Source organism: Lynx canadensis, chromosome F1, assembly GCF_007474595.2.
Source record: "Lynx canadensis isolate LIC74 chromosome F1, mLynCan4.pri.v2, whole genome shotgun sequence".
In the NCBI taxonomy this organism is placed as follows: Eukaryota; Metazoa; Chordata; class Mammalia; order Carnivora; family Felidae; genus Lynx; species Lynx canadensis.
Window position 1 is genome coordinate 978,305 of NC_044319.2, and position 16,995 is coordinate 995,299.

A 16,995-nucleotide genomic window follows, 5' to 3' on the forward strand; every position below is an offset into this window, starting at 1 on the left:
GGTCTATCATCTGTTCCCTGTCTGGCATTAACCTATGAACCATTGGTGATCTTGTGGATTTATGCCCTGTCCAGGAAATCCTGTTGGTTTGCGGTCACATGGGTTCCCTTATTCATCCTCTCCTACGTGGTTTCCTTGCAGACAAACCTGACCCCTTCCATACCTATAGTGCACCACACAGAAGGATGTTTTTATTAATTTTTTTAATTTTTTATTAAAAAAAATTTTTTTTTGATGTTTCTTTATTTTTGAGAGAGACAGAGACAGAATGTGAGTGGGTTGGGGCAGAGAGAGAGGGAGGCACAGAATCTGAAGCAGGCTGCAGGCTCCGAGCTGTCAGCACAGAGCCCGACGCAGGATTTGAACCCACAGACGGTGAGATCATGACCTGAGCTGAAGTCGGACGCTCAACCGACTGAGCCACCCAGGCACCCGTGGAAGGATGTTTTTAGAATGTAAATCAGACCAAGGTACTTTTATACTTAAAACTGTCCTGTGGTTTATCATCATATGAGAATAAAGGTGAAACGTGTGTGGGGGGAGGGGGGGGGGTGGGTCCACAAGGCCTGTGTGGCCTTTCCATGCCACCTCTGATGGCAGGTCAAAATTCTACCCCCTTGTTCATTGTAGTACGGCCACATGGTCCTTTTTTCCTGTTCCTTAAAGACGTCAAGTTTCTATGAGCAGTGGGGCCTTTGCAATCCTGATTCCCATCTTCTGAAACACGCTTTTGTTCAGAGTTTAAATTAGATGTTAGCTGGTCAGCCTGGCTTTGTTCAGTCTGCAACGTTTCACCTCCCTGTCTTCTTCCAGTTACTTACAACTGCCTGTCAGTAATAGATTTTTGTTGTTGCCCTCGGTCTCCCCCATTGTAATGGAAGCTACCGGAACTTAAGGACCTTCCCCGTCATTCTTCGTGTATCTGTAGGGCCCAGGAACTGGCACATATTAGCTGGCACCAGAAAATACTGGTGGGGGGATACCTGGCTGGGAGTTGCTTGGGCTTGTGACTCTTGATCCCAAGATCGTGAGTTTAAGCCCCAGGTTGCGTGTGCAGCCTACTTAAAAATAAAAATGAAATAAAAATAAAGTATTGGTTGAACAGATGTGTGAGTTTGATGGACTTTGCCTTTGAAATAAATGGCCTCTTCCCTGTGACTCCCGGCCTGCCTGGCTGGTTTTTGTGCCTGGGGTCAGAGCAGGTCTCAGCCTGCAGTGGGGGCAGGTGCGAGAATACTTGCTTAAGTGAACAAGACGACACACTGCGTCTTCAAAAATCCTAACGTCTGCAGCGGAGCGAGTGGGCGCTGCAACAGCTGAGGCAGGGAACGGTGAGGCCCGCCGACAACGCGGCATCAGGAGGGCGAGTCTCCAGCGGGGTTGTCGCTGTCGGACTTGGGCTTTGCGAGGAGAACCCCTTCCCGTGGCCAAGTCGGGTGCCCGGGGGACGCAAGCGTTCTGTGAATGCTCGCTGATTACTTCTGATCACCGTTTCCGGACCGGTCAGGATGAAGGTGGAACCCCGCCCTCGCCTCGCGTCCACGTCGGGGCTCGCGAACTACACTTCCCGGCCTGCGTCGGGACGGCGGCGGCGGACTACAAGTCCCGGCATGCCGCGGCGCCGGGACTACGCGCCCCAGCGGCCCCGGCGAGGGCCTATCAGGGGCGGGCGGGCGCGCCGGGCGCCGGGGCCGGTTTGACGGAAGGAGCGGCGGCGGAGGAGGATGGAGGCGGTGGTGTTCGTCTTTTCTCTCCTCGACTGTTGCGCGCTCATCTTCCTCTCGGTGTACTTCGTATCCTTGGCTGAGGCGGGCGGAGGCCGGCCGGGCCCGGCGCCCGAGGGACGGGGCTGAGGCGGGGCCGGGCGGGTGCGGGGGAGTGGGGGGCCCGGGCCCCGAGCGCGGAGCCGGGCGGGAGGCCGGCCCGGCTGCCGCTCGCACCCCCCCCGCCCCCCCGCCCCGCCGTCCCCCTCGCCGCTGCCGCTGAGCCCTTCCCCTCCCCACCCACCCTTGCCGGGGGCGCGCGGGTCGGCGGGCGTCCCCTCGGGTCGCCGCGGAGCCCTGCGGGGGCCGTGGCGGCAAGCGGGCGTCGTGCGGACCGGGCTTGCGGGGCCCCGGCTTGTGGGGCCCCTGCGGCGGCCGCCTTGGCGTCGGTGCCCGGCCGCGCCCGCACTTTGTGGTCGTGTGCTGTCGTCACGCGGTTTTCGGGGCCCCTGCGTGGATGTGGGACCCGCACCCGCCCGCAGGGAGCGTCCAGCCCCGGGCCAGTCAGAGGTCCTTAAACAGCGGGGAAGAATCCGCGCCAGGGTGCCCCTTGTCCTTCCTCGGGGATCACGGGGGCTGCTTCCTTTGTCATGTCTTCCTTTTGCTTTTTGTTTTAATGTTTCTTTCTTGAGAGAGCGAGCGGGGGGAGGGGCGGAGAGGGAGAGAGAGGACCCCAAGCGGGCTCCTTGCTGTCAGCGCAGAGCCCTACGGGGCCTCCACCCCACACAGCCCGTGAGATCGTGGCCTGAGCCACCATGGAGAGTCGGAAGCCCCCTCGGGTTGCTTTCTGAGCGAATCAAACTTTCTTTTCTCCAGAGCACCCTGGCTTGGGGATAGGCGTGGCGTGGGTTTTCGGTGTGACCTCGAACTTTGTTAGGGACAGGCAGCCTGATCTGCAGGGAATGGACACAGTTTGCAGTGAGGACCCCAGTGCTCAGCCAGAGGCTCGCTGTGCGCAGTGTTGCACTTGCCTCAGTCTGTTCTGGGTGAAGTGGGAAGTGTTTACTTCCCAGGAAGGGGCGTGCGTGTGTGTGTGTGTGTGTGTGTGTGTGTGTGTAGTGAGAACACACGTTCGGCACCCAGCACGGTGCCCGCCCCGTGGCCACTGGGCTCTGCCCCACCCCAGCCCAGTTTAGCTGCAGTTTTTTCTTTAACAGATGAATTCTAACGAGAACTTCAGGTTGTTTTGTTTTTGCTTTAAAGATTTTTATTTTTTAATTAAAAAAAAATTTTTTTTAATGTTTATTCAGACAGCATAAGTGGGGTGGGGTGGGGGGCAGGGAGAGGGAGACACAGAATCCAAAACAGGCTCCAGTCTCAAGCTGTCAGCACAGAGCCCGACGCGGGGCTCGAACACACAAACTGAGCCGAAGTCAGGTGCTTAACGGACTGAGCCACCCCAGCACCCCTCAAGATTTTATTTTTAAGTAATCTCTACACCCAACAGGGGGCTCAAATTCATGACCCCGGGCTCGAGAGTCGCAGGCTCCACCGACTGAGCCAGCCAGGCACCCAAGAACCTTCAGTTTTATTAGGCTTGGTGAAATGACTGAAAAAGCAGAATTACTGGCCTAAATTTTGGTGACCTATGTCCCTCTTGTGACATAAAGAACTGGGACTTAACAGAGAAATAAAACCTGGGTTTCTGGTTTTGATGTTTGGAAACCTAGGCTCGATTTAAAATAGCCTTGGCTTCTAGCAAATTGTGTACAAAGGAAAGTGTTAGGTAGACATTAAGGTGCGTGTAGGGTGTGAAAGTTTCGCTGGGGTTCAGCACGTTACTGGCATTTTGGATAGTTGCCTGAGCTTCCTTCTGGAGGTAGAAATGGTCAGGATAGAAGTTCTGTAGGGATGGGAGTTTCCTGGACTTCGAACCCCGAAGAAAGCCTGTGCCGAAGGGGAGGGGTGGGTGTTCAGAATCAGACAAGAGCAAAGGTGCAGAGACAGGCATGTTTATGGCATTCCTGGGTGATGGGGTCAAGGCATAGAGCATCTGGAGCACCCGGTTGATTTTGGCCGGAGAAGGTCAAGGTTGGAAAGGCTGGATTAGATCAGACTTTGAAAGGTTTGCCTGTGAAGGTGGGGACAACTTGAGCCTTCACTTCTATCCTCGAGGCAGTAGGGAGCCATGGAATGTTCTTGACATTAACAAATGGTGTGTTAGGAAGATGAGTCTGTAGAGTGGGTTGGAAAGAGGAAAGACTGGAAGGTAAGAAACCATTGGGGAATGGGCCTGTGTGGGTTTGAAATAGGGTTCGAACCGTGGGCCGGTGGAAGGCAGGATTCTTGGGCACAGCAGGCCGGTGAAGGCTGCTTGTGGGGTGTGAACACGAAGGCAGCGATGACCCCCCGGGGTTTGAGCCTGGACAAGTGATGCTTGTGTCGGCGACAGAAACGAAACCCGCGTGGACGTGGAACAATTTGTGGAGACGGTGATGAGTTTGACTTTCGTTGTGTTGAGGTGATAGGGGAATATCCGTACAGAAATGTTTAGAATTTGGGTGAGAACACTTACTTTCACTTGTGTTATTGGACATTTCCAAACATTACAGTAGAGAGTGTAGCGTAATAAACCCCATGTTTCTGTCGCCTGCCGACAGTGATCTTCAGCATTTTGCTGTTTTCCTTTCTGCTTTGTCCCAGCTATTGGGGGGCAGGGGGTGGGGGTGGAGAATTTATTTGACAGTAGTTTTCAGGCCTTGTATCATTCAGTTGAGGCCGTTTCCTTCTGTGTCTGTCCTCACATTTTTGTGGGTTTATATTTTATGCTAAAACTCGTTTTTTGCTTAATTCTGCTAGAATGTGTGCTTACTGTGCAAAGTTTGGGAAAGAGAGAAAAATACTAGGAAAACAAATCCTCTATGAGGAGCCATAACCACTGCTCACCTGTGACCCCACTGTATCGATAGTTTGTGTCCTGTTTCCTTTTCGCACATCTTGAGTCTTCGAAGACATTTTGTGGGTCTGTCATGAATAAACACTATTTTTCTATTCAGGTTTTTCACATTTAAGTTGTTTTTATAGGTCTTATTTTCCAATTCTTATGGTCATTTTCACTTTTGAGGAACTCAGATTGGATGTTCTGGTATGGGTCACTTGAGAATTGAGCATACTAAGATTCTTTTGTGAAAATAATTTGTTGAAGGAACATAAATGAGAAAATTGAGTTGTCTAATGAGTGAACTTTAAGGAAATAACTAAAATTTTTTCAAGGCAAATCCAATTCTGCACTACAGTTGGTTTTTTTTCCGAAACTTAAAAACACTTAGCTAGAACAAAGAAAAAAGTCTTGTAGGGGCACCAGGGTGGCCCAGGTCATGATCTCACGGTTCACGAGTTCGAGCCCCACATCAGGCTCTGTGCTGACAGCTTGGAGCCTGGAGCCTGCTTCGGAGTCTGTGTCTCCCTCTCTGTCTCTGCCCTTCCCCTGCTGACGCTCTCACGTGCGCGCTCTCAAAAACAATAAATAAAACAAAAAGTTAAAAAAAAAAAGTCTTGTAATTCCTTATCTTGATCCTCAGATAATTACATTGTCCGATTTAGAATGTGATTACATTAATGCTAGATCATGTTGCTCCAAATTAAACAAGGTAAGACATTTCCTTACTCGTTTTTTGTGTTTGAGGTTATTATAGATAACCAACATATGTATATTTGGTTTTGAAGTGCATGTTGTTTCCTACTCGTTGGAATGTTTGCAGAGCTGCTGTGTTTCTGCAATATTTTAGATCGTGAAACTGTACTGGGAGACCCCACTTGAAATTTGTTGCTTTGCTCGGCTTCTACCTTGTCCCTGTGTCCGTAGGTACTTTAGGACGAAAAGGCTTGTTACGAGGATAATCGTTTTTGTCTTCTGTGTCGAAACCCGTCCTCCCTGCTCGTGTCTAAAAAGCCCAGTCTGTTTTGTTGCATAAAAGATGACCTTTTCGTGGTTTGCTGAGAAATGGAATAAATTAGTTGATTTGTCTCGAGACCATTTTACCTTTAGTGCATGGTCAGAACTCTGTGTTGGCAAGGATGCTCTGAACCGCAGGGTTTGTCTGGATGTAGGGAAAGCAGTTAGTCCTGATTCATTTTACGAGCTGAGCAGACAGAAGACTTTCTGGATAAAAGTTCACGTCACAGCTCAGTAAATCCTGCGAGGTGCTCTCGGCTTCACCCGGAAGTCATTCCCGTGTGTTTTTTTCTCCTCTGCATCTGCTTCTATTTCTCTGGTCCATGAGGGAAAAATGTGACATCCAGACAATTAAAATTTCTGGCAAACTATATTCCTCCTCTTCTTTTTTTCTTTATTTTGAATTTTCCAGAATGTGGTTTCATACAGGGATAGACCTAGTCTTCGAAATAAAAGATTTTGTGTGTATTTATCTGCCAAACTGCAAGACTTTTTAAAAAAATCGAGGTGTAATCAGCATTATATTACTTTCAGCCTTCTCATCTTTAGGAGAATGGTTATTTATTTTACCAGCTGGGTTGTATTTTTTTTTTAAATGATTATTGATTTTGAGGGAAAGAGCCTGTGCATGTGCACATGGGGGAGGGGCAGGGAGAGAGAGAATCCCAGGCAGGTCCATGCTCAGCACAGAGCCCGACACGGGGTTCCAGTCTCACAAGCTGTGAGATCATGACCTGAGCCGAAATCAGGAGTCCGGCGCCCAACGGACTGAGCCCCCCGGGCGCCCCTCCCCTCTTTTTCTCTCTTCTCTTTCACCAGCTTTCACGCACTGGATAATTCATCTGCTGGCTTCTCTGCCCGTTCTTTTTTAAAATTTTTGTCCCTTTGGGTTTTTTTTCTGCGTTTTTGTCTTAAGATTCCTTCTGCTTCATCTTCTGATTTCCTACAGACACGACATTTACGGCAAGGTTTGCATTTCTGAGACCTTGTTCCCTTGCTCAGGTGTGAGTGTCCTGGCTCTCTGAGAATCTCGATTAGAGTAGTTTTTTTTTTTTTTTAATTTTTTTTTTTCCAACGTTTATTTATTTTTGGGACAGAGAGAGACAGAGCATGAACGGGGGAGGGGCAGAGAGAGAGGGAGACACAGAATCGGAAACAGGCTCCAGGCTCCGAGCCGTCAGCCCAGAGCCTGACGCAGGGCTCGAACTCCCGGACCGCGAGATCGTGACCTGGCTGAAGTCGGACGCTTAACCGACTGCGCCACCCAGGCGCCCCTAGAGTAGTTTTAAAATTGCCTTCTGCTTCCTACATTATATCTGCTTCCTCCAAGCTCCTTTCCCTTTGTTTTCCCCTCGGGGGGCTTCCTCGATTTCTGGTACACGGCCGTCTATCCGTGCTTAGGGCAAGGCACTCACAGACTCACGCAGGCGCCAGGCCGTGGGCCAGGCTGTGGGCCGACGTGTAGACAGGCCGCCTCACCGCGGGGTCATCGGCGTCCCCCTGGACTCTTGCTGGGGCACCCGAAAGGGCAGCTGTTCGCACGTGTTCTGTCGCGTGCCGTTCAGTTACTCCACGGGAGGACTTTCCGGGCCCCTGCCCAGTGCAGGTATTCAGAGAGCAAGTTAGGGGGAGGACACCTCGCTGAGGAGGGACGACCACGAAAACACAGGCCTTGGCTGAAAGGAAGGAAAGCAAGCAGAGGAAAGCGAAGTGTCGCTTCCTAAGACTCTTGCGTCTCGTGTGTGGCTGTAAAACAAAGTGACTGCCGCCCAAGGTAAGAAATCCAGTTTGGAAGCTACGCTGGGGGCCGGGGGCCGAGGGTGCGGCCGGTGGTGGCAGTAAAAGCGTTTCCAGCTCTGCGGGGGCCACGCCTGGTCTCCTTCCGGGCAGCGGCGTCCTGAGGTGCGAGGTGCAGGTGCGGGCATCCTCAGCCACGGTTTACAGATGCGAAAATCGTGGCTCCGAGAGGGAGAGCGACCTTTCCCGAGCCTGCGGAGCCAGTCGGTAGGGGAGAGCGGGGATCCGGCTCCAGGTTTGTTTGACTTCTGCAGCTTACCCTTGTAAGCATTGTGCTCAATTGGTTACACTTCAGAAACTCTATTTTGTGTCTTTAAAAGTTTGTTGATTGCCAATAAGGTTTAAGGCCTAGCAAGTCCCTTCTTTGTTTCCAAAAATAAAGTATCTAAAATGGAAATGCGAGAGACCTGGGCCCAGAGTGTTTGGACTTAGACTATTTTATTCTGCCAACTAAGTAGCTTTGTGACCTTGGGCAAATTACTTAACCTCTCTGAGTTTTGCCTTTCTCCTTTCTGCAAGAGGCAGTTTGTGTCTGCCTGTTACTGTTACTGTTAACTTCCACGGAAAGGAAAGTCTCTATTCGCAGGGGAGGAGGATTACTGGTGGAAGGAGGGCCTGCTGCCACAGCTGTTGGCGCATGAGCAGTAGAGTACTCCGTGGTTGGCAGCACGTGTAGGTAAGGGCCCGGGTGCCGTGGGGCCACTAGGCTGGGATTCCCGGATCCGGGTCCGTTGTCATATTTGGTCAGCTCCTCGCTGTTACTCTGAGCTGTTAAAGTACGTGTGTGTGTGTGTGTGTGTGTGTGTGTGTGTGTGTGTGTGAGAGAGAGAGAGAGAGAGAGAGAGAGAGAGGGAGAAAGGATTTCCCTCATGGTTCGGGAGATTGGAGAATGTTTAAGATTGATATTCTGATTTGCAAGGCAGTGTATATTTGGATATAAACCACCCCGGTTAGAGTGAGGGGCTTTGGCACAGACCTCGGAATAGCAGGTAAACGATGCTCCGTTTTTTCCCCAGTTGTCATTCATACCCGCTTAGTGAATGAATCTGAACCTTTGCTGGGGATAAAACTTAATTGCAATTTAAGTGCATTATGTTTAAGCTGTGTGTGATGTGTTTGCACGGCGTGAGCATTGGCAGCGTATGCACATCTGGGTCATCCGAGTCTAAAAATAAATCTTGGAACACTAGCTTGTAAACGCTGCGTATCCACTGACTTAGCTTCAGATAACACGGACGTCCAGGAAGAACACAGCAGGGCGATGTAACGCCGTGTTCTTCCCTTGCAGTGGGTCATTCCCGAACTGATCGGCCACACCGTCGTCACCGTGTTAATGCTCATCTCATTGCACTGGTTCATCTTCCTTCTCAACCTGCCCGTTGCCACTTGGAATATATATCGGTGAGTATAGTTTAGTTTGTTTACTGATGCTTCGTGTCCTGGCATTTAAAGGAAAATTTAAAAAAATGTTTTAATGCTTTTTTTCTGCAATAAAATAACGTGCCAGTCACGAAATAACTGACAGCCGAATGCCATGTGAAGTCAGCATAAATTCCTGTTTACTTTGGCAATAGCAGTTTGCATCGTCCAGTCTTAGAGTCAGAACACGAATTTACACGCATAAATTTTAACAGTTTGTAATGTTCAGTTGCGATGTCTAAGGACGTGTGTGTTTTCCATAAGAATGGTCAATAGTCTAAGAATATAAGATTCTTGTTACTTATATTATAGATTTTAATTAGAATATACTGGGAATGCTTCAGAGAGAATTTCACTTTAGTTTTTAATTTATCTTTGTATTCTAATTTTGTTTTAAGTTTATTTATTTTGAGAGAGGGGGGGGGGGAGAATCCCAAGCAGGCTCCACGCTGTCAGCTCAGAGCCCCACATGGGACTCGATCTCACCAACTGTGAGATCAGGACCTGAGCTGAAATCAAGAGTCAGACGCGCTCAGCTGAGCTGCTCAGGCGCCCCGAGGATTTCACTGTAAAGCCTGCAGAGTAGATCACATCAGAACTCTAACTTAACGCATTCGGGAAGTGTTTCAGGCCCCACTCAGTGACACACTGGATGTGCTGTTACTGTAGTGGGGCAGTTATACGGGATGCATTTTCTGGTGAAGGTCTGTGGGGGGATGGGTTTGCTTTTATTGTGCCTTGCCGCTCTGCTAAGTTTTTAGGTTTTGGTTTTATTTTTATCTAGTTTTTTGAGGTGTAATCATTCATCATATTTTTACCTGTGAGTTTTTATTTTTATTTTTTAAAGCTGATCAATTTTTTAAAAGTTTATTTATTTTTAGTAATCTCCATACCCAATGTGAGGCTCGAACTCAGGACCTCGAGATCATGAGTCACGTGCTTTTCTGATAGAGGCAGCCAGGAGTCCCATAAATGTGATTTTAAAGTGCAGTTAGAGGGGCGCTTGGGTGGCTCAGTGGGTTGGGCGTCTGACTTCAGCTCAGGTCATGATCTCGAGGTTTATGGGTTCGAGCCCCACACTGGGTTCTGTCCTGACAGCTTGGAGCCTGGAGCCTGCTTTGGATTCTGTGTCTCCTGTCTCTCTCTGCTCCTCTCCTGCTCACATTCTGTCTCTCTCTCTTTCTCTCTCTCTCTCAAAAATAAACATTAAAAAACAGTAAATAAATAAATATGAAAAATAAAGTGTAGTTAGAATCAGAAGGATGGGGTACCTCCAGCTCAGAAGCGCATGTGACTCTTAAGGTCCTTAGTTCGAGTCCTGTGTTGGGTATAGAGATTACTTAAATAAATAAGACCTAAAAAAAAGAAGGATAAAGAAAAGAATAAGGGAGGGGGGGAGGAGGTGATAGCACACAGAAGGCTGTGAGGAGGAGGAAGTGAGCAGATTTGGGGGATGAATTTAAAAAGATCGTGAGACTAGGACCTGAGCCACGGAAGGGATTTTAAATCTCTGGACCCCTTTTCCAGAGGGAAACCAATACTTTTTAAGTTTCTCAGTGTCCTTGCGTGGTCACCCCAGAGTCCAGCACCCTGACCTGAGCTCAGCCAGAGCACGGGCCCCTGCCCCAGTTGGCAAGGTGCCGTCCCACGCAGACTTTGAGCACGGCTCAGTATCCCTGTGACCAGGAACAGGAATTTGGGAGGGAGAGCGGGAATCCTGAGACTGTAGCTCAGTGACTCCCCGAGCCCGCACCGTCATTCGTCTGTGACAGCAGGCTCCATGCGGCCTCTTCGTGCGTGGTACCAAGTATGGTGGAAGGTTCTAGCGGGTTTACTGGGGGGGGGGGGGGGGGGACAGAAAAGTTCCATAGATTCTGTTTCCCGTCATCACAAAGATCACGTGGGTTTATTGCCCTGATAATTTATTCCCCCAGTGACAGATTGGCTGGCTGTTCCCAAATTTACCTGCTACTTAAAAAGGTTTTAAAAAAAAAGTCAACAGACGGACCCTTTCCTCTTTGCAGACATCTGCACTTCCTGCTTTTGGGGGCGCAGACCCGTGTGAGACGGGCTCTGCCCGCAGGCCAAGAGGCAAACGCTGAGTGACAAAATAGGCAGCTGGCTTCAGTGCGAGGCTGGCTGGGGCACCCGACGGCTGGCGGGGAGGCCTCGCGCTGGGACCTTCGCAGGAGGGGTGTCTGCGCAGAGCCTACACTCGGGAAGGTCTGACAGACGGGAGGGGGAAGGACTTCTCCAGGGTGTGCGGACAAGGGAGCGCTGGGGGGCTGGAGGCAGACGCACCAGGCGTAAGGGCCGGCAGGCTGCAGGCGCGGACGAGGGAGCCGGAACAGCTGCTGATGCGGTCAGGACACGCCACCCAGAACCGCGCGCACCGGCCCACGGAGCCCGTGTATCAGCACGCGCGCTGGTGGCAGGACGTTCACCCACTGCGGGTTCTCTGTTCAGGATCTTTCTAGTATGTTCATGCGTGTAAGCAGCCGGCACCAGTCTGTTCTAGAACATGCTCCTCACCCCAGAAGGAAGCCCTATACCCATTAGCAGTCTCTCCTCCCCTCCCCTCCACTACCCTTCCCCTCCCGCTCCCCTCTTCTCCTCTCCTCTCCCCTCCACTTTCCTCCCCCTTGCCTCTCCTTTCCCTTCCCTCTTCTCCCCTCTCCTCCGCTCCCCCCATTCCCCACCCCTCCCCTCCCCTCCCCTCCCCTGGCCCCCGAGCAATCAGTTTACCTTCTGTCTCTCATAAGATAACCTATTCTGTGCAGACCTGTCAGACAGGAGAGATCAATATGTGCTCTTTTGTGACTGGTTTTGTCACTCGGCACGTTTTCCAGGCTCATCCGTGTGGCGGGTACCGTGTTCATTCCCTTTAGTTGCCGAATCCTGTTCCACTGTGTGGACAGCCTGCATTTTGTTTATGCAGCAGATGGGCATTTCCGTTGCTTGTACTTTCCGGCTGTTACGAACAATTGCCCTGTGAACATTCATGTGCGTGTTTTTGTGCGGACACACGTTTTCTTTTCCTAGGAGTGGATTTGCTGGCTCATGTGGTAACTTTACATTGAACTTTTTGAGGAGCTGCCTGGGGTTCAAAAGCAGCCGCACCATTTTGCGTTCCCATCAGCTGTGTGTGCGGGTTCCTGTTTCTCCACATCCTCGCCAACACCTCTTGTTGTGTGTCTTTCTTTTTTTTAATTTAAGTAGCGTCTACCCCCGCGGTCGTGACCACCAGATCATGAATCGCACGCCCTTCCGACTGAGCCCGCCCGGCGCCCCTGTGACTTTTCGTTTGAGCCATCCCATTGGGCGTGGTGTTTCGCTGTGGTTCTGACCCCATTTCTCTGGTGACTAACGACCTGGGTACCTTCGAATGTGCTTCGTAGCCATTTGTGCATCTTGTTCGCTCTGTATGCTTTTGAGCAGCTAAGCTGATGAAGGAAGTGGTCTTTGGGAAGATTTCCTGGGAACATCGGGTGGTAAGGACCGGCTGGTGGGGAAGAGCCAGGAGGCAGGGGTGGGACCGGAGGGCCGGGGCAGGGCTGTGACGCGGACGTGCAGAGGACACCCCCGTGTGAGCGGGACTCGGAGGGGAGGGCGGACGGAGAAGGAGTCTGACCGCCTGTCGGTGACAGATGAGGGCCGGGGCAGTCAGGACCTGCGGGAGAGGGCTCTGAGACGGAGCGGAGTCGCTCAGCTCTCGGTTACTCAGGGGCGGCAGGATTGGGGGAGTGGGGGGGGGGTGGTTAAGTTTGTGGAACTCGGGGGCATTTGCATCTCACGGACGTCCACGTGAGAACTGCGCGTGGTAGGAAGGGACCGGCACGTGCGAGGTTAGGGCACGTCCTTGCACGTGTAGTCCCGAGGGGTGTTGAAGCGGGTGGACGCTCCCCGAGTAAGCCGGCTCCTCGGCTGTAAAGGGGGTCGTGTGGGGGAGCACCTGGTGCACGCGCAGTGATGGGAAGGAAGTGGGAAAGCCTGAGGGCTTCCCCGGCGTGTTAAAGCAGGGCCTTCAGACTTTTTTAAAAAGTTGGGAGTCCCTCCCGAGTCTGGGAACATTGGGTTGAACTGGTCTGGCGTCGGAACGCAGCGCGGGCTCGCGGTGCCCTCCCTTGCTTTGGCTTGTGGCCCTTGCTCCCGTCCCCACAACCGCTGCGCCTCCACCGCTCCGCAGAGGGCATTTCTGACTTGTCGGGATATGATCGCTTAATAATACCGTGCGCTCAGCCTGCATTTTTAACAGTTCCGTAAAGTTAGACGTTACGTGCCGTGTCTGAACTATTTACTGTCTGAACTGAAGAGGGGTTTTGTTTTATCGGGGTAGCACTTACTCTAGATCATTTCTCTTCTGTCTCCTCTAAATTGGGTCTGTAAACCAGCACCATTCACAGACCGTGCGGATGGAGGCGTGTCATCCTCGGATCAGGAGCCTCCCTCCTTTGTGACATGGGAATAACTGAGACTACTCCTCCCCGTAAAGGTGTTGTGGGACGAATTGTATTAATTATTTCAGAACTTTCTAGATAAACAAGTTTCTAAGAACTTGATAAAATTGGTTTGGTTTTGGAGTCCCCTTCGCTGTGTCTGCTGGAAAACGGCTGTAGGTATGACCGGTTTAGAAGTTTTCTACAGGTGGGTAAAAGGGTCTCAAAGCATAAAATACCCTTCTCTAGAGTGTTACCAGATTTGTTTAGAGGGCAGAAAATTAACAAGCGTTGTATCTTTCAGAGGAAAACCACATGGTGGCCAATGACATCATCATACTCAGTCCGTCCGTGTCTGGTCTGAATTTTAGGTTGCTGTGATTGGTCACTTTTATTTTTTTATGTTTTTGAGAGAAAGCGAGAGAGAGAGCGAGCGCGCACGAGCAGGGGAGAGGCAGGGAGAGAGAGGGAGACACAGAATTCAAAGCAGGCTCCGGGCTCTGAGCTGTCAGCACAGGCCCTGACGTGGGGCTTGAACTCATGAACTGCGAGATCATGGCCTGAGCTGAAGCTTAACCAAGTGAGCCACCCAGGCGCCCCTGTGATTGGTCACTTTTAAAGGCTGGTTGTTGTTGGCTACTTACTTTGAATATTTGTGCTGATGATTGGATTTCCTTTTAATCGCGTGTGCATCAGGTTCATTATGGTGCCGAGCGGTAACATGGGAGTGTTCGACCCGACAGAGATCCACAATCGGGGTCAGCTGAAGTCGCACATGAAGGAAGCCATGATCAAGCTTGGTTTCCACTTGCTCTGTTTCTTCATGTATCTTTACAGGTGAGTTCACGGCCCCCTGGCGTTGCCCTGCACGGACGCCTGCTCGCGGTGGGGGGCTGTCGGTTCTGCGGCAACGCTGCGGAGCCTTGGGGGACCCTGTGGAATTCTCCCGGCCTAGACTTGTGTGTCATCGGATCAGCGATCTGTGTGACCTGCCGTAGGTACTCGGGATGTTAGTTGCTCCGTGGCTGCGGAGGCTGTCCCCGGCTCCCAGGGACCGGCCGCCTCGGGTCTCCGGGGGATGTGGTGAGGATGTAGGTGTGCGCTGCCTCGCCACATGCCAGGCAGCCCGTCCCCGTAAAACCGCGTCTGCCTTCCAGTCGTAGCGGATGGGGAGTGACAGGTACCAGCAAGGACTGGCCCCCAGACGCGGGAAGCCTCGTGCGGTCCTGTCTGAACCTTAAATTGTGTTTTAGGGAGAAACATGCCACCTTTTCCCTTATCTGTCGCCAGGCCAAGGAGTCGAGCAAAGAAGAGAAAAAAATTGTGTGTATGATTCGATTAAACTTTAGGAGACTAGAAGTCAGGCTTAACCTTTTTTATGCAGGCTTAACGAGATCATTCCTATTTTTCTTCCCAGGTAAATTTTAATTTTTCACACAGGCATGAGGACTGTTAGAAAGAACTTGTGTTGGCCTAAATTTTTGTCACTCAGAGGGTTCCGATATTTAGAAACTGCATAGAGATGGCAGGTTTTTTCTTTAAGTTCATTTTGAGAGACTGCGTGTGAGCAGGGGAGGGGTAGAGAGAATCCCCAGCAGGGTCCGTGCTGCCGGCACAGAGCCCGACGTGGGGCTCGAACCCGTGAACCAGGAGATCATGACATGAGCCAAAATTAAGACTCAGATGCTGAATAGACTGAGCCACCCAGGCGCCCCTTTAATAATTTATTTTTAACGTTTACTTATTTTTGAGAGAGAGAGCCAGCGTGTGAGCAAGGGAGGGGCAGAGAGGGGGGACGGAGGCCGACAGCACAGAGCCCGACGTGGGGCTCGAGCTCATCAACCATGAAATCGTGACCTGAGCCGAAGTCAGACGCTCAACCGACTGAGTCCCCCAGGTGCCCCTTGTCAGGTTTCTAGCGCGGGGATTTCACGCGGGTTCTGTCTGGAATCGCCTGCCACTTGGCGGACACTCACATCCGTCCGTGTTTCTTACACAGAATGAAAGGGAGAAATGCCTGTATTCTTCAGATAGTGATGGGGTCGATGCTCTTGGTGTTGCGCTTGGGTGCTGGGCTCGTGTGGTCTGGGGGCGACCGCTTACCGTGTGACCCAGGGCTGCTTCTTAACCTCTGTATGCCTCAGTTTCTTTGTCTGAAAATGGGACGGTATCTAATGCCTGCCTCGTTGGATTATGATCCGGACTAAATGAGATAATGCATGTAAAGCATGTAGGTTTGTGCTGACTGGCGGTAAACTCTCAGAATCTTTCACGGGGATTAGCCGCTCCCGTGAATCTGTGCTGCACGTGGGCTGCACTTGGTTTGGTTAAATTTGGGCAACGAATCACTGCATTAGTAACGTGTAAGGGGATTTCTGTGAAGTCTGGTCATCTAAGCAGGGAAAGAAAATGATGGTAGTTTCGTTGCTGCTGTTAACTGTGGTGGTTTTAGCAGAGTGTTTACTGAGCGACCGCTGAGCGTCAGACGCCGTCAGGCTGCGCGGGCGGCGCCCAGGAACAGCCCGGAATCCCGCGCGGAAGCGAGGGTCCTGCCCGGTGCACTGGCGGGCTGCAGTTTGCGTGTGCAGAGAATTAAAGTCTTGTTTGGTTTTCTGTGTTTGCTCCAAACTGTAGCCCAACGTTGGTTTCAGGTTGTACTCCCACCCCCACCCCAGTTATTTATTTTTTTCTAAGTGAAAAAAATTAAGGCTTTGAGAGGCCCTAATTACACATTTTTTTAAAGTTTATTTAGAGAGAGAGCAAGCACGGGCAGGGGAGGGGAAGAGAGGGAGAGAGAGAATCCTAAGCAGGCTCGCACTGTCGGCACAGAGCCCCACTCGGGGCTCGATCTCACGACCTGAGCTGAAATCAAGAGTCAGAAGCTCAGCTGACTGAGCTCCCCAGGCGCCCCTGGACATTCTTTCTTTTACGTGTAAACGATGGTCTGTTCCTTGCTGAGCCCCAGAAGGCAGCGTGGCCGGACCGGGCTGTGCAGGAACGCCTCTGAGGGGACGTCGGTAACACCGGTCTCTTCTCCCCGCAGTATGATCTTGGCTCTGATAAACGACTGAGGCTGCGGGCGCCGCGTCCGGAGCCGGCCCACACCACCGTGCGTCGTCGGGGAGCCAGAGACCACGTGGGTCATCCTGAGAACCGTGACCATAGCAGTATATTTTTTCCTCTTTGAACAAAATAAAATATTTTTGCTGTATTTTTACCATATAAAGTATTTAAAAAACACGAATTGAGTTCTTGTAGATTTCTGGTTCTCCACGTCAGCCTGAACCCCAGCGCGTGGTTTTCATCGTCTGTATGTCGAGGACTGGCATTTGTACGTAGTGACGGCACGGCCGCCCCAGCCTTGCCCGCCGCAGAAACACAGGGAAGCCTGTGGACAGCAGAAAAGGCAGAGTGCAGAGCGCCGCTGGCCACCCAGGCAGAGGAGGAAAGTGTTGCCCTTTGGCCTCTGTCGAGGCAGCTTCGCTACGTTCAGTATGGTTTAAAGGTTTATGGGACTGTTGGCTGAGTTTTCTCACAAGAACGTTAACAGAAAGTGACATTTCAAAAAATACGTATTTCTTTGCAGAATCTGTGAAACCTTATAAGCCATTTGCCCAGGTACAGTGTAATTCCCGCTTCTAGAAAGGAAAATAAATCAAAAAAGCAAAATATCATCAAGCATTTT

General features: G+C 51.2%; 1 protein-coding gene across 2 annotated transcripts; it reads left to right on the top strand.

The window, feature by feature from the left end:
• Window positions 1–1,673: 1,673 nt before the first annotated feature.
• On the top strand, window positions 1,674–16,981 carry CNIH4 (cornichon family AMPA receptor auxiliary protein 4). 2 transcript variants are annotated; one of them, XM_030302801.1, is made up of 5 exons: window positions 1,674–1,793; window positions 5,285–5,353; window positions 8,744–8,856; window positions 14,007–14,147; window positions 16,354–16,981. In XM_030302801.1, exons 1-5 carry the CDS (start codon window positions 1,725–1,727, stop codon window positions 16,379–16,381), a joined length of 420 nt encoding a protein of 139 aa, XP_030158661.1. In that variant the 5' UTR covers window positions 1,674–1,724; the 3' UTR covers window positions 16,382–16,981. The 2 variants fall into 2 exon arrangements, with proteins under 2 accessions (XP_030158661.1, XP_030158662.1); XM_030302802.1 differs by lacking the exons at window positions 1,674–1,793; window positions 5,285–5,353 and adding an exon at window positions 6,944–8,131.
• Window positions 16,982–16,995: the final 14 nt, after the last annotated feature.

Coding starts and splice junctions, on each gene's coding strand:
- CNIH4 (XM_030302801.1), top strand. CDS start 1,725: ATGGAGGCGGTGGTGTTCGTCTTTTCTCTCCTCGACTGTTGCGCGCTC. Junction 5,354..8,743: donor GTTGCTCCAAATTAAACAAG/GTAAGACATTTC, acceptor CTTCCCTTGCAG/TGGGTCATTCCCGAACTGAT. Junction 14,148..16,353: donor TTCTTCATGTATCTTTACAG/GTGAGTTCACGG, acceptor TTCTCCCCGCAG/TATGATCTTGGCTCTGATAA.